The 18140-nt window shown below is 54.7% G+C and overlaps 1 protein-coding gene across 2 annotated transcripts in view; it reads right to left on the bottom strand.

Moving 5' to 3' along the window:
- Positions 1-250: 250 nt before the first annotated feature.
- The window catches only part of LOC309560272 (uncharacterized protein), a 182978-nt gene continuing 165088 nt past the window's right edge, over positions 251-18140 (bottom strand). For both annotated transcript variants that reach the window (XM_082263857.1, XM_082263858.1), the window contains one exon: positions 251-1673. In XM_082263857.1, the coding sequence (XP_082119983.1) occupies positions 822-1673 (852 nt within the window). In that variant the 3' untranslated portion in view covers positions 251-821. The remainder of the gene's footprint in view (positions 1674-18140) is intronic.

Here is an 18140-nt window from a genome sequence, read left to right as displayed (position 1 = left end):
CCACAAACTTCTTTACTGGTTGTCTGCATCATTTTAGTGCAACCTTCTATATGCAAGCTATTTGTTTGGATACTTCCACCACATGTTTCAAGCACTTTTGATTTATTGCCCTATAGAGTGCTCCCTTAACCTCTCTTACCTTGTTCGAAGAACCTTACTACTTACAGATACACTTTCAACACTTACAGAAACAACTGAAGGCTTATTTTGTCATATTATTCCTCTAAATTTTCCTTAAGGCACTTATCTCAAAAGAAGAGGTATATTTTTGTATGGTTACAGCAAAGCTCAGGCCGTCATTAATTATGGCTGAAAAACACAGAGCAATGTTCAACTGCTGCTTCCATGTCATGAAATGTTAAGATTTCCCCCCTGTTTATGTCATTATCATAATATATTATAACGGAGTTTCACTTTTACTATGTAAAAGTTTTTGTTTTGCAGTCACTTAAATAGTCACATCAGGATGCCTACACATGTAAAGATTGGAATCGGACAGATCCCATGAGATAGGTAGCCATTGGACTTCATTAAATGTTGCACTTACACGAAGGTTTGGTGCCATCTCTAGCTCCTTCAAAAGTGCCTGCTGGTTCCAAGACTGCTTGGACCAGCCCTGAATTCTACAGTAGTTCATCCACCCACTTCTTGTCTCGGTTTAAACCAATCGGCCCTCATGCATTTGAATTTGGTGCCTTTCCTAGCGCCTTCAAAAGTGCATGCTGGTTCTGAGAATGCATCAACTGGCTCCTGAATTTTTTGTCAGTCACCAACTCCAAGTCTTGGTTTAAACCCACAGTCCTTCTGCATCTGAAATCTTTTTATGGTGATGCAATTCCCCAGGGGTTTCTTGATTCTGGTGAAGGAGTAAGGAATGGGTGATGGTGCATGCATGTTTTTTGAGAAGACTGTGTTTCTTCAGGACTGGCAGGGGATGGAAATCCATACTGTGATGAAGGTGGGGTCAGGTAGATATTGTGCCCCAGCTGGTCAGTAGGAGTGCAGGGCAAGTCTTTGCTTAATGTCGGCTCCGCGGCTGGAGTGGAACAGAAGTTGGGGCCTGGCTTTTGGCAGTTTGGAGACTGTGGATGTTGAGATTCTGGCAACCAGTGGGCATGAGGGGACATCTGTTGTCCTCCTGTTGAGTAGGATGCCTCAGGCACGGTACATCCTGTTGGACAAAAATGGACTCTCCATCCTCTATGGCCCCACTGGCATCCTGCTACCCCTGATGAGAAGGAGCCACTGCGGGCATAGGGTGGACAATTACCTCCATAGTTGACCATAGCATGATGAGATTGGCAGCAGTTGCTCTCTGATTGGTTCCCTGGCAGAAAGGGTGGTGCTGAAACAGGAGGAGGATTGTGATAACAGGAGCTGCTCAGGTCTATGTGCGGTAAAGGGGAAGGCTTGGTTAGCTCTTTGACTCTAGGCCGCGGGGTCTTTTTCAGCTGTGGTGCTCCAGCCAGAGGAGCAGCAGGTGTGTTGCGGTTGACTATTTGGCTGCATTCTTCAAGAAGGCGTTGGATATCTTTGTGTCCGCGTTCACGTGCTGCATGTCGAGGCTGATGGCCTACATGATCACACAACTCTCGATTCACTTGGTGCTCGAGGAGAAGGCAGACAGCTTCATAACTACCTTCCCTAGCAGCCAGGAACAGTGCAGTTTGGTCCTGTTTTGGAGAAAATGAAACAGACATGTAATCTTAGCAGAGTAATACTTTGGTGTCAATGTTATATCATACAGAGTATAAATCTAATGTTGTAAAAATAAAAAAAATCTTCATTGAAATATCCTGTATTATTAATTAGCTGAAAAGAATTGAATCTTCTGTTTGCCACATTTCTCCTAAGAGCAAAGCAACTTCTTTCCTTATTATTTGAAATTAATTGAATCCATAGTAGTTCTAGAACCACCAACTGTGATAAGTATACCAACTATACAAAGAGGTTGTTTATCTTGTTTACTTCCGTTTTATATATATATATATATATATATATATATATATATATATATATATATATATATACATATACACATACACACACAGTGCCTTTGCGAAAGTATTCGTCCCCCTTGAACTTTGTAACCTTTTGCCACATTTCAGGCTTCAAACATAAAGATATAAAACTGTAATATTTTGTGAAGAATCAAAAACAAGTGGGACACAATCATGAAGTGGAACGAAATTTATTGGATATTTCAAACTTTGTTAACAAATAAAAAACTGAAAAATTGGGCGTGCAAAATTATTCAGCCCCTTTACTTTCAGTGCAGCAAACTCTCTCCAGAAGTTCAGTGAGGATCTCTGAATGATCCAATGTTGACCTAAATGACTAATGATGATAAACAGAATCCACCTGTGTGTAATCAAGTCTCCGTATAAATGCACCTGCACTGTGATGGTCTCAGAGGTTCGTTTAAAGCGCAGAGAGCATCATGAAGAACAAGGAACACACCAGGCAGGTCCGAGATACTGTTGTGGAGAAGTTTAAAGCCGGATTTGAATACAAAAAGATTTCCCAAGCTTTAAACATCCCAAGGAGCACTGTGCAAGCGATAATATTGAAATGGAAGGAGTATCAGACCACTGCAAATCTACGAAGACCTGGTCGTCCTTCTAAACTTTCAGCTCATACAAGGAGAAGACTGATCAGAGATGCAGCCAAGAGGCCCATGATCACTCTGGATGAACTGCAGAGATCTACAGCTGAGGTGGGAGACGCTGTCCATAGCCATAGGACAACAATCAGTCGTATACTGCACAAATCTGGCCTTTATGTAAGAGTGGCAAGAAGAAAGCCATTTCTTACAGATATGCATTAAAAGTGTTGTTTAAAGTTTGCCACAAGCCACCTGGGAGACACACCAAACATGTGGAAGAAGGTGCTCTGGTCAGATGAAACCAAAATCGAACTTTTTGGCAACAATGCAAAACGTTATGTTTGGCGTAAAAGCAACACAGCTAATCACCCTGAACACACCATCCCCACTGTCAAACATTGTGGTGGCAGCATCATGGTTTGGGTCTGCTTTTCTTTAGCAGGGACAGGGAAGATTGTTAAAATTGATGGGAAGATGGATGGAGCCAAATACAGGACCATTCTGGAAGAAAACCTGATGGAGTCTGCAAAAGACCTGAGACTGGGACGGAGATTTGTCTTCCAACAAGACAATGATCCAAAACATAAAGCAAAATCTACAATGGAATGGTTCACAAATAAACATATCCAGGTGTTAGAATGGCCAAGTCAAAGTGCAGACCTGAATCCAATCGAGAATCTGTGAAAAGAACTGAAAACTGCTGTTCACAAACGCTCTCCATCCAACCTCACTGAGCTCGAGCTGTTTTGCAAGGAGGAATGGGCAAAAATTTCGGTCTCGCGATGTGCAAAACTGATACCGACATACCCCAAGCGACTTACAGCTGTAATAGCAGCAAAAGATGGCGGTACAAAGTATTAACTTAAGGCGGCTGAATAATTTTGCACGCCCAATTTTTCAGTTTTTTATTTGTTAAAAAAGTTTTAAATATCCAATAAAATTCGTTCCACTTCATGATTGTGTCCCACTTGTTGTTGACTCTTCAAAAAAAAATTACAGTTTTATGTTTTTATGTTTGAAGCCTGAAATGTGGCAAAAGGTTGCAAAGTTCAAGGGGGCCGAATACTTTCGTAAGGCACTATATATATATATATATATATATATATATATATATATATATATATATATATATATGTCAGCTCCACCCAGTGGTCAAAATGTGGCATTTGCCTGAAATATCTCAATCAGGAAAATACGGCATTATGGACCCAAACTGGAGCTGACAATCAAAGGAAATAAACGTATTATGGGAATTAATCATGACAGCTGTGTGAATGCTTGAGACATTTGCACAGTGTTTTTTTTTTAACTAAACACCTTAACCACTTAAGGACCAAGCCTATTTCTAACACATGTTGTTCACAAGTTATAATCAGTATTTTTTGCTAGAAAATTACTTAGAAACCCCAAACATTATATATATATATAGAAAAGACTCTGGAAAATAAAATGGCGGTCGTTGCAATATTTTTTGTCACGGCGGTCTTTCAAACGCAATTTTTTAGGAAAAAATAAATTTCACTGCATTTGAAAAAAAACTATACAGTAAAGTTAACCCAATTTTTTCAAATATTGTGAAAGATGATGTCATGTCAAGTAAATAGATACCCAACATGTTATAGTTTAAAATTGTGCACACTCGTGGAATGGCGACAAACTACGGTATTTAAAAATCTCCATAGGTGACGTTTTAAATTTTTTTTAACTGTTACCAGTTTAGAGAAGGTCTTTTTCTAGAACTATTACTCTTGCTCTGGTGATCACAGCGATACCTCACATGTATGGTTGGAAAACAGTTTTCATTTGCGGGTGCGACTTACGTATGCATTTTCTTCGATGCGCCAGCTCACAGCGAGGGGGGGGGGGCACTCTAAAAAAATGTTTTTTGTTCTTATTTATTTTATTTAATTTTTAGCACTGTTCAAAGAAAAAAATCTGATCACTTTTATTTATGTCACAAGGAATGTAAACATCCCTTGTGACAGTAATAGGCAGTGACAGGTACTCTTTATGGGGAGATCTGGGGTCTAAAAGACCCCAGACCCCTCCACTGCTCTTCTAAGTATTCAAAATGCTGCAATTGGCATTTTTGAATACTAACAGTTTTTTTTAAATCGGCGCCGTTAGCAGCTGAGTAAACCTGAAGTGACGTTGTGACATTGATTCCGGGTTACTATATCGGAGTCCCGATCAAAGCTGAATCCGGCTTTGTTCAGGACTCCAACCAGCCGGTGGACATGTCAGCTTTTTGCTCGGGTCTTCTGGTGGGACGGGAGACCTAGGCAGAGCTGCAGAAGACGGCGGGGCGTCTCCTCCAGCTCGCTGGGATAATGGCTGAGCAGCTGCTGAACCGCATCGGCTGTAATCTTCTGAAAGCCGACCGCCAACTCTAAAAAACGTTACCGGGTTGATGCCTGCAGCTGCACCCATCATCCTGATACAACCGCTTCTTCCAGCTAACGTACAGGTACATTGTTTTGCGGAAAGTGGTTGATGTATACAGTATCTCCTCACATTTTTGTAAATATTTTTTTATATCTTTTCATGTGAAAACACTGAAGAAATTACACTTTGCTACAATGTAAAGTAGTGAGTGTACAGCTTGTTTAACAGTGTAAAATTGCTGTCCCCTCAAAAAAAAAACTCAACACATTAATGTCTAAACCGCAGGCAACAAAAGTGAGCACACTCCTGACTGAAAATGGCCAAATTGTCATGTGTGTTACAAGGTCTCAGGTGTGAATGGGGGGCAGGTGTTTTAAATTTTGTGTTATCGTTCTCACAATCTCATACTGGTCACTGGAAGTCCAACATGGCACCTCATGGCAAAGAACTCTCTGAGGAACTGAAAAAATGAATTGTTGCTCTACATAAAGATGGCCTAGGCTATAAGAAGATTGCCAAGACCCTGAAACTGAGCTGCAGCACGGTGGCCAAGACCATACAGTGATTCAAAAGCACAGGTTCCACTTAGAACAGGCCTCGTCATGATCGACCAAAGAACTTGTGTGCACGTGCTCAGCGTCATATTCAAAAGGTTGTCTTTGGGAAATAGACGTATGAGTGCTGCCATCATTGCTGCAGAGGTTGAAGAGGTGGGGGGTCAACCTGTCAGTGCTCAGACCATACGCCACACACTGCATCAAATTGGTCTGCATGGCTGTCATCCCAAATAGGAAGCCTCTTCTACAGATAATGCACAAGAAAGCCCGCAAACGGTTTGCTGAAGACAAGCAGACTAAGGACATGGATTACTGGAACCATGTCCTGTGGTCTGATGAGACCAAGATAAACATATTTGGTTTAGATGGTGTCAAGCGTGTGAGGCGGCAACCAGATGAGGAGCACAAAAGACAAGTGTGTCTTGCCTACAGTCAAGCATGTTGCTGGGAGTGTCATGGTCTGCGGCTGCATGAGTGCTGCTGGCACTGGAGAGCTACAGTTCATTGAGGGAATCATGAATGCCAACATATACTGTGACATACTGAAGCAGAGTATGATCCCCTCCCTTTGGAAATTGGGCCACAGGGCAGTGTTCCAACATGATAACAACCCCAAACAGGGCAGCCATCGGAAATTGTGGGGCCCCTCACACAGCTTTAGGCCTGGGCCCCCCCCCCCCCCGGGCCATCCCACTGAATCCACCTACTAGCTACTCCACTGAGTCCTTCACTGCACACACTTTTATTTTAACAATCTTACAACTTAATATATGAAAATGAAAAGTGTATTCCAAGTCGTCAGTGCTTTCGAGATTTAGCAGTAAGGGATTATATTTTGCCCAAAAAGACATCCCAATCCAGCATCTGTATGCACTCAGCCTCCCCTCACACCTGTACGCACTCAGCCCCATCACACCTGTACGCACTCAGCCCCATCACACCTGTACACACTCAGCCCCATCACACCTGTACACACTCAGCCCCATCACACCTGTACACACTCAGTCCCCACTTACACCTGTATGCACTCAGCCCCCGCTCACACCTGTACGCGCTCAGCCTCCCCTCACACCTGTACGCGCTCAGCCCCCCCTCACTCCTGTACGCGCTCAGCCCCCCCTCACACCTGTACGCACTCAGCCCCATCACACCTGTACACGCTCAGTCCCCGCTCACACCTGTACGCACTCAGCCCCGCTCACACCTGTACACACTCAGCCCCATCACACCTGTACGCACTCAGGCCCCCCTCACACCTGTACGCACTCAGCCCCATCACACCTGTACACACTCAGCCCCCGCTCACACCTGTATGCACTCAGCCTCCCCTCAAACCTGTACGCACTCAGCCCCATCACACCTGTACACACTCAGCCCCATCACACCTGTACACACTCAGCCCCCCATCACACCTGTACGCACTCAGCCCCATCACACCTGTACGCACTCAGGCCCCCCTCACACCTGTACGCACTCAGCCACCCATCACACCTGTACTCACTCAGCCCCATCACACCTGTACGCACTCAGGCCCCCCTCACACCTGTACGCACTCAGGCCCCCCTCACACCTGTACGCACTCAGACCCATCACACCTATACACTCTCAGTCCCCACTTACACCTGTACGCACTCAGCCCCCACTTACACCTGTACGCACTCAGCCCCCGCTCACACCTGTACGCACTCAGCCCCCGCTCACACCTGTACGCACTCAGCCCCCGCTCACACCTGTACGCACTCAGCCCCCGCTCACACCTGTACGCACTCAGCCCCCCTCACACCTGTACGCACTCAGGCCCCCCTCACACCTGTACACACTCAGTCCCCACTTACACCTGTAAACACTCAGCCCCCGCTCACACCTGTACGCACTCAGCCCCATCACACCTGTACGCACTCAGCCCCATCACACCTGTACGCACTCAGCCCCCCTCACACCTGTACGCACTCAGCCCCCCTCAAACCTGTACGCACTCAGGCCCCCCTCACACCTGTATGCACTCAGGCCCCCCTCACACCTGTATGCACTCAGCCCCATCACACCTGTACGCACTCAGTCCCCACTTACACCTGTACGCACTCAGCCCCCACTCACACCTGTACGCACTCAGTCCCCGCTCACACCTGTACGCACTCAGTCCCCGCTCACACCTGTACGCACTCAGCCCCCGCTCACACCTGTACGCACTCAGCCCACGCTCACACCTGTACGCACTCAGTCCCCGCTCACACCTGTACGCACTCAGTCCCCGCTCACACCTGTACGCACTCAGTCCCCGCTTACACATGTATGCACTCAGCCCCCCGCTCACACCTGTACGCACTCAGCCCCCGCTCACACCTGTACACACACAGTCCCCGCTCACACCTGTACGCACTCAGCCCCATCACACCTGTACGCACTCAGCCTCCCCTCACACCTGTACGCGCTCAGCCCCCCCTCACTCCTGTACGCGCTCAGCCCCCCCTCACACCTGTACGCACTCAGCCCCATCACACCTGTACACGCTCAGTCCCCGCTCACACCTGTACGCACTCAGCCCCCGCTCACACCTGTACGCACTCAGCCCCATCACACCTGTACGCACTCAGGCCCCCCTCACACCTGTACGCACTCAGCCCCATCACACCTGTACACACTCAGCCCCCGCTCACACCTGTATGCACTCAGCCTCCCCTCAAACCTGTACGCACTCAGCCCCATCACACCTGTACACACTCAGCCCCATCACACCTGTACACACTCAGCCCCCCATCACACCTGTACGCACTCAGCCCCATCACACCTGTACGCACTCAGGCCCCCCTCACACCTGTACGCACTCAGCCACCCATCACACCTGTACTCACTCAGCCCCATCACACCTGTACGCACTCAGGCCCCCCTCACACCTGTACGCACTCAGCCCCATCACACCTATACACTCTCAGTCCCCACTTACACCTGTACGCACTCAGCCCCCACTTACACCTGTACGCACTCAGCCCCCGCTCACACCTGTACGCACTCAGCCCCCGCTCACACCTGTACGCACTCAGCCCCCGCTCACACCTGTACGCACTCAGCCCCCCTCACACCTGTACGCACTCAGGCCCCCCTCACACCTGTACACACTCAGTCCCCACTTACACCTGTAAACACTCAGCCCCCGCTCACACCTGTACGCACTCAGCCCCATCACACCTGTACGCACTCAGCCCCATCACACCTGTACGCACTCAGCCCCCCTCACACCTGTACGCACTCAGCCCCCCTCAAACCTGTACGCACTCAGGCCCCCCTCACACCTGTATGCACTCAGGCCCCCCTCACACCTGTATGCACTCAGCCCCATCACACCTGTACGCACTCAGTCCCCACTTACACCTGTACGCACTCAGCCCCCACTCACAACTTACGCACTCAGCCCCCGCTCACACCTGTACGCACTCAGTCCCCGCTCACACCTGTACGCACTCAGTCCCCGCTCACACCTGTACGCACTCAGCCCCCGCTCACACCTGTACGCACTCAGCCCACGCTCACACCTGTACGCACTCAGTCCCCGCTCACACCTGTACGCACTCAGTCCCCGCTCACACCTGTACGCACTCAGTCCCCGCTCACACCTGTACACACTCAGTCCCCGCTCACACCTGTACGCACTCAGCCCCCGCTCACACCTGTACGCACTCAGTCCCCGCTCACACCTGTACGCACACAGCCCCCGCTCACACCTGTACGCACTCAGCCCCATCACACCTATACACACTCAGTCCCCACTTACACCTGTATGCACTCAGCCCCCCGCTCACACCTGTACGCACTCAGCCCCCGCTCACACCTGTACACACACAGTCCCCGCTCACACCTGTACGCACTCAGCCCCATCACACCTGTACGCACTCAGCCCCATCACACCTGTACGCACTCAGTCCCCGCTCACACCTGTACGCACTCAGCCCCCCACTCACACCTGTACGCACTCAGCCCCCCACTCACACCTGTACGCACTCAGTCTCCGCTCACACCTGTACGCACTCAGCCCCCAGTGACACCTGTACGCACTCAGTCCCCCCTCACACCTGTACGCACTCAGCCCCCCTCAAACCTGTACGCACTCAGCCCCATCACACCTGTACGCACTCAGTCCCCACTTACACCTGTACGCACTCAGCCCCCACTCACAACTTACGCACTCAGCCCCCGCTCACACCTGTACGCACTCAGTCCCCGCTCACACCTGTACGCACTCAGTCCCCGCTCACACCTGTACGCACTCAGTCCCCGCTCACACCTGTACGCACTCAGCCCCATCACACCTGTACGCACTCAGCCCCCCTCACACCTGTACGCACTCAGCCCCCCTCAAACCTGTACGCACTCAGGCCCCCCTCACACCTGTATGCACTCAGGCCCCCCTCACACCTGTATGCACTCAGCCCCATCACACCTGTACGCACTCAGTCCCCACTTACACCTGTACGCACTCAGCCCCCACTCACACCTGTACGCACTCAGTCCCCGCTCACACCTGTACGCACTCAGTCCCCGCTCACACCTGTACGCACTCAGCCCCCGCTCACACCTGTACGCACTCAGCCCACGCTCACACCTGTACGCACTCAGTCCCCGCTCACACCTGTACGCACTCAGTCCCCGCTCACACCTGTACGCACTCAGTCCCCGCTTACACATGTATGCACTCAGCCCCCCGCTCACACCTGTACGCACTCAGCCCCCGCTCACACCTGTACACACACAGTCCCCGCTCACACCTGTACGCACTCAGCCCCATCACACCTGTACGCACTCAGCCTCCCCTCACACCTGTACGCGCTCAGCCCCCCCTCACTCCTGTACGCGCTCAGCCCCCCCTCACACCTGTACGCACTCAGCCCCATCACACCTGTACACGCTCAGTCCCCGCTCACACCTGTACGCACTCAGCCCCCGCTCACACCTGTACGCACTCAGCCCCATCACACCTGTACGCACTCAGGCCCCCCTCACACCTGTACGCACTCAGCCCCATCACACCTGTACACACTCAGCCCCCGCTCACACCTGTATGCACTCAGCCTCCCCTCAAACCTGTACGCACTCAGCCCCATCACACCTGTACACACTCAGCCCCATCACACCTGTACACACTCAGCCCCCCATCACACCTGTACGCACTCAGCCCCATCACACCTGTACGCACTCAGGCCCCCCTCACACCTGTACGCACTCAGCCACCCATCACACCTGTACTCACTCAGCCCCATCACACCTGTACGCACTCAGGCCCCCCTCACACCTGTACGCACTCAGCCCCATCACACCTATACACTCTCAGTCCCCACTTACACCTGTACGCACTCAGCCCCCACTTACACCTGTACGCACTCAGCCCCCGCTCACACCTGTACGCACTCAGCCCCCGCTCACACCTGTACGCACTCAGCCCCCGCTCACACCTGTACGCACTCAGCCCCCCTCACACCTGTACGCACTCAGGCCCCCCTCACACCTGTACACACTCAGTCCCCACTTACACCTGTAAACACTCAGCCCCCGCTCACACCTGTACGCACTCAGCCCCATCACACCTGTACGCACTCAGCCCCATCACACCTGTACGCACTCAGCCCCCCTCACACCTGTACGCACTCAGCCCCCCTCAAACCTGTACGCACTCAGGCCCCCCTCACACCTGTATGCACTCAGGCCCCCCTCACACCTGTATGCACTCAGCCCCATCACACCTGTACGCACTCAGTCCCCACTTACACCTGTACGCACTCAGCCCCCACTCACAACTTACGCACTCAGCCCCCGCTCACACCTGTACGCACTCAGTCCCCGCTCACACCTGTACGCACTCAGTCCCCGCTCACACCTGTACGCACTCAGCCCCCGCTCACACCTGTACGCACTCAGCCCACGCTCACACCTGTACGCACTCAGTCCCCGCTCACACCTGTACGCACTCAGTCCCCGCTCACACCTGTACGCACTCAGTCCCCGCTCACACCTGTACACACTCAGTCCCCGCTCACACCTGTACGCACTCAGCCCCCGCTCACACCTGTACGCACTCAGTCCCCGCTCACACCTGTACGCACACAGCCCCCGCTCACACCTGTACGCACTCAGCCCCATCACACCTATACACACTCAGTCCCCACTTACACCTGTATGCACTCAGCCCCCCGCTCACACCTGTACGCACTCAGCCCCCGCTCACACCTGTACACACACAGTCCCCGCTCACACCTGTACGCACTCAGCCCCATCACACCTGTACGCACTCAGCCCCATCACACCTGTACGCACTCAGTCCCCGCTCACACCTGTACGCACTCAGCCCCCCACTCACACCTGTACGCACTCAGCCCCCCACTCACACCTGTATGCACTCAGCCTCCCCTCAAACCTGTACGCACTCAGCCCCATCACACCTGTACACACTCAGCCCCATCACACCTGTACACACTCAGCCCCCCATCACACCTGTACGCACTCAGCCCCATCACACCTGTACGCACTCAGGCCCCCCTCACACCTGTACGCACTCAGCCACCCATCACACCTGTACTCACTCAGCCCCATCACACCTGTACGCACTCAGGCCCCCCTCACACCTGTACGCACTCAGGCCCCCCTCACACCTGTACGCACTCAGACCCATCACACCTATACACTCTCAGTCCCCACTTACACCTGTACGCACTCAGCCCCCACTTACACCTGTACGCACTCAGCCCCCGCTCACACCTGTACGCACTCAGCCCCCGCTCACACCTGTACGCACTCAGCCCCCGCTCACACCTGTACGCACTCAGCCCCCGCTCACACCTGTACGCACTCAGCCCCCCTCACACCTGTACGCACTCAGGCCCCCCTCACACCTGTACACACTCAGTCCCCACTTACACCTGTAAACACTCAGCCCCCGCTCACACCTGTACGCACTCAGCCCCATCACACCTGTACGCACTCAGCCCCATCACACCTGTACGCACTCAGCCCCCCTCACACCTGTACGCACTCAGCCCCCCTCAAACCTGTACGCACTCAGGCCCCCCTCACACCTGTATGCACTCAGGCCCCCCTCACACCTGTATGCACTCAGCCCCATCACACCTGTACGCACTCAGTCCCCACTTACACCTGTACGCACTCAGCCCCCACTCACACCTGTACGCACTCAGTCCCCGCTCACACCTGTACGCACTCAGTCCCCGCTCACACCTGTACGCACTCAGCCCCCGCTCACACCTGTACGCACTCAGCCCACGCTCACACCTGTACGCACTCAGTCCCCGCTCACACCTGTACGCACTCAGTCCCCGCTCACACCTGTACGCACTCAGTCCCCGCTTACACATGTATGCACTCAGCCCCCCGCTCACACCTGTACGCACTCAGCCCCCGCTCACACCTGTACACACACAGTCCCCGCTCACACCTGTACGCACTCAGCCCCATCACACCTGTACGCACTCAGCCTCCCCTCACACCTGTACGCGCTCAGCCCCCCCTCACTCCTGTACGCGCTCAGCCCCCCCTCACACCTGTACGCACTCAGCCCCATCACACCTGTACACGCTCAGTCCCCGCTCACACCTGTACGCACTCAGCCCCCGCTCACACCTGTACGCACTCAGCCCCATCACACCTGTACGCACTCAGGCCCCCCTCACACCTGTACGCACTCAGCCCCATCACACCTGTACACACTCAGCCCCCGCTCACACCTGTATGCACTCAGCCTCCCCTCAAACCTGTACGCACTCAGCCCCATCACACCTGTACACACTCAGCCCCATCACACCTGTACACACTCAGCCCCCCATCACACCTGTACGCACTCAGCCCCATCACACCTGTACGCACTCAGGCCCCCCTCACACCTGTACGCACTCAGCCACCCATCACACCTGTACTCACTCAGCCCCATCACACCTGTACGCACTCAGGCCCCCCTCACACCTGTACGCACTCAGCCCCATCACACCTATACACTCTCAGTCCCCACTTACACCTGTACGCACTCAGCCCCCACTTACACCTGTACGCACTCAGCTCCCGCTCACACCTGTACGCACTCAGCCCCCGCTCACACCTGTACGCACTCAGCCCCCGCTCACACCTGTACGCACTCAGGCCCCCCTCACACCTGTACACACTCAGTCCCCACTTACACCTGTAAACACTCAGCCCCCGCTCACACCTGTACGCACTCAGCCCCATCACACCTGTACGCACTCAGCCCCATCACACCTGTACGCACTCAGCCCCCCTCACACCTGTACGCACTCAGCCCCCCTCAAACCTGTACGCACTCAGGCCCCCCTCACACCTGTATGCACTCAGGCCCCCCTCACACCTGTATGCACTCAGCCCCATCACACCTGTACGCACTCAGTCCCCACTTACACCTGTACGCACTCAGCCCCCACTCACAACTTACGCACTCAGCCCCCGCTCACACCTGTACGCACTCAGTCCCCGCTCACACCTGTACGCACTCAGTCCCCGCTCACACCTGTACGCACTCAGCCCCCGCTCACACCTGTACGCACTCAGCCCACGCTCACACCTGTACGCACTCAGTCCCCGCTCACACCTGTACGCACTCAGTCCCCGCTCACACCTGTACGCACTCAGTCCCCGCTCACACCTGTACACACTCAGTCCCCGCTCACACCTGTACGCACTCAGCCCCCGCTCACACCTGTACGCACTCAGTCCCCGCTCACACCTGTACGCACACAGCCCCCGCTCACACCTGTACGCACTCAGCCCCATCACACCTATACACACTCAGTCCCCACTTACACCTGTATGCACTCAGCCCCCCGCTCACACCTGTACGCACTCAGCCCCCGCTCACACCTGTACACACACAGTCCCCGCTCACACCTGTACGCACTCAGCCCCATCACACCTGTACGCACTCAGCCCCATCACACCTGTACGCACTCAGTCCCCGCTCACACCTGTACGCACTCAGCCCCCCACTCACACCTGTACGCACTCAGTCTCCGCTCACACCTGTACGCACTCAGCCCCCAGTGACACCTGTACGCACTCAGTCCCCCCTCACACCTGTACGCACTCAGCCCCCCTCAAACCTGTACGCACTCAGCCCCATCACACCTGTACGCACTCAGTCCCCACTTACACCTGTACGCACTCAGCCCCCACTCACAACTTACGCACTCAGCCCCCGCTCACACCTGTACGCACTCAGTCCCCGCTCACACCTGTACGCACTCAGTCCCCGCTCACACCTGTACACACTCAGTCCCCGCTCACACCTGTACGCACTCAGCCCCCGCTCACACCTGTACGCACTCAGCCCCCGCTCACACCTGTACGCACTCAGCCCCCGCTCACACCTGTACGCACTCAGCCCCCGCTCACACCTGTACGCACTCAGTCCCCGCTCACACCTGTACGCACTCAGTCCCCGCTCACACCTGTATGCACTCAGCCCCCCGCTCACACCTGTACGCACTCAGCCCCCGCTCACACCTGTACACACACAGTCCCCGCTCACACCTGTACGCACTCAGCCCCATCACACCTGTACGCACTCAGCCTCCCCTCACACCTGTACGCGCTCAGCCCCCCCTCACTCCTGTACGCGCTCAGCCCCCCCTCACACCTGTACGCACTCAGCCCCATCACACCTGTACACGCTCAGTCCCCGCTCACACCTGTACGCACTCAGCCCCCGCTCACACCTGTACGCACTCAGCCCCATCACACCTGTACGCACTCAGGCCCCCCTCACACCTGTACGCACTCAGCCCCATCACACCTGTACACACTCAGCCCCCGCTCACACCTGTATGCACTCAGCCTCCCCTCAAACCTGTACGCACTCAGCCCCATCACACCTGTACACACTCAGCCCCATCACACCTGTACACACTCAGCCCCCCATCACACCTGTACGCACTCAGCCCCATCACACCTGTACGCACTCAGGCCCCCCTCACACCTGTACGCACTCAGCCACCCATCACACCTGTACTCACTCAGCCCCATCACACCTGTACGCACTCAGGCCCCCCTCACACCTGTACGCACTCAGCCCCATCACACCTATACACTCTCAGTCCCCACTTACACCTGTACGCACTCAGCCCCCACTTACACCTGTACGCACTCAGCTCCCGCTCACACCTGTACGCACTCAGCCCCCGCTCACACCTGTACGCACTCAGCCCCCGCTCACACCTGTACGCACTCAGGCCCCCCTCACACCTGTACACACTCAGTCCCCACTTACACCTGTAAACACTCAGCCCCCGCTCACACCTGTACGCACTCAGCCCCATCACACCTGTACGCACTCAGCCCCATCACACCTGTACGCACTCAGCCCCCCTCACACCTGTACGCACTCAGCCCCCCTCAAACCTGTACGCACTCAGGCCCCCCTCACACCTGTATGCACTCAGGCCCCCCTCACACCTGTATGCACTCAGCCCCATCACACCTGTACGCACTCAGTCCCCACTTACACCTGTACGCACTCAGCCCCCACTCACAACTTACGCACTCAGCCCCCGCTCACACCTGTACGCACTCAGTCCCCGCTCACACCTGTACGCACTCAGTCCCCGCTCACACCTGTACGCACTCAGCCCCCGCTCACACCTGTACGCACTCAGCCCACGCTCACACCTGTACGCACTCAGTCCCCGCTCACACCTGTACGCACTCAGTCCCCGCTCACACCTGTACGCACTCAGTCCCCGCTCACACCTGTACACACTCAGTCCCCGCTCACACCTGTACGCACTCAGCCCCCGCTCACACCTGTACGCACTCAGTCCCCGCTCACACCTGTACGCACACAGCCCCCGCTCACACCTGTACGCACTCAGCCCCATCACACCTATACACACTCAGTCCCCACTTACACCTGTATGCACTCAGTCCCCGCTCACACCTGTACGCACTCAGTCCCCGCTTACACATGTATGCACTCAGCCCCCCGCTCACACCTGTACGCACTCAGCCCCCGCTCACACCTGTACACACACAGTCCCCGCTCACACCTGTACGCACTCAGCCCCATCACACCTGTACGCACTCAGCCTCCCCTCACACCTGTACGCGCTCAGCCCCCCCTCACTCCTGTACGCGCTCAGCCCCCCCTCACACCTGTACGCACTCAGCCCCATCACACCTGTACACGCTCAGTCCCCGCTCACACCTGTACGCACTCAGCCCCCGCTCACACCTGTACGCACTCAGCCCCATCACACCTGTACGCACTCAGGCCCCCCTCACACCTGTACGCACTCAGCCCCATCACACCTGTACACACTCAGCCCCCGCTCACACCTGTATGCACTCAGCCTCCCCTCAAACCTGTACGCACTCAGCCCCATCACACCTGTACACACTCAGCCCCATCACACCTGTACACACTCAGCCCCCCATCACACCTGTACGCACTCAGCCCCATCACACCTGTACGCACTCAGGCCCCCCTCACACCTGTACGCACTCAGCCACCCATCACACCTGTACTCACTCAGCCCCATCACACCTGTACGCACTCAGGCCCCCCTCACACCTGTACGCACTCAGCCCCATCACACCTATACACTCTCAGTCCCCACTTACACCTGTACGCACTCAGCCCCCACTTACACCTGTACGCACTCAGCTCCCGCTCACACCTGTACGCACTCAGCCCCCGCTCACACCTGTACGCACTCAGCCCCCGCTCACACCTGTACGCACTCAGGCCCCCCTCACACCTGTACACACTCAGTCCCCACTTACACCTGTAAACACTCAGCCCCCGCTCACACCTGTACGCACTCAGCCCCATCACACCTGTACGCACTCAGCCCCATCACACCTGTACGCACTCAGCCCCCCTCACACCTGTACGCACTCAGCCCCCCTCAAACCTGTACGCACTCAGGCCCCCCTCACACCTGTATGCACTCAGGCCCCCCTCACACCTGTATGCACTCAGCCCCATCACACCTGTACGCACTCAGTCCCCACTTACACCTGTACGCACTCAGCCCCCACTCACAACTTACGCACTCAGCCCCCGCTCACACCTGTACGCACTCAGTCCCCGCTCACACCTGTACGCACTCAGTCCCCGCTCACACCTGTACGCACTCAGCCCCCGCTCACACCTGTACGCACTCAGCCCACGCTCACACCTGTACGCACTCAGTCCCCGCTCACACCTGTACGCACTCAGTCCCCGCTCACACCTGTACGCACTCAGTCCCCGCTCACACCTGTACACACTCAGTCCCCGCTCACACCTGTACGCACTCAGCCCCCGCTCACACCTGTACGCACTCAGTCCCCGCTCACACCTGTACGCACACAGCCCCCGCTCACACCTGTACGCACTCAGCCCCATCACACCTATACACACTCAGTCCCCACTTACACCTGTATGCACTCAGCCCCCCGCTCACACCTGTACGCACTCAGCCCCCGCTCACACCTGTACACACACAGTCCCCGCTCACACCTGTACGCACTCAGCCCCATCACACCTGTACGCACTCAGCCCCATCACACCTGTACGCACTCAGTCCCCGCTCACACCTGTACGCACT

The sequence above is a fragment of the Pelophylax lessonae genome (assembly GCF_965119305.1).
Source record: "Pelophylax lessonae genome assembly, chromosome: 7".
Lineage (NCBI taxonomy): Eukaryota > Metazoa > Chordata > Amphibia > Anura > Ranidae > Pelophylax > Pelophylax lessonae.
Note: the sequence above shows the minus strand (reverse complement) of the source record. Positions and strands in the feature narration are given on the sequence as shown.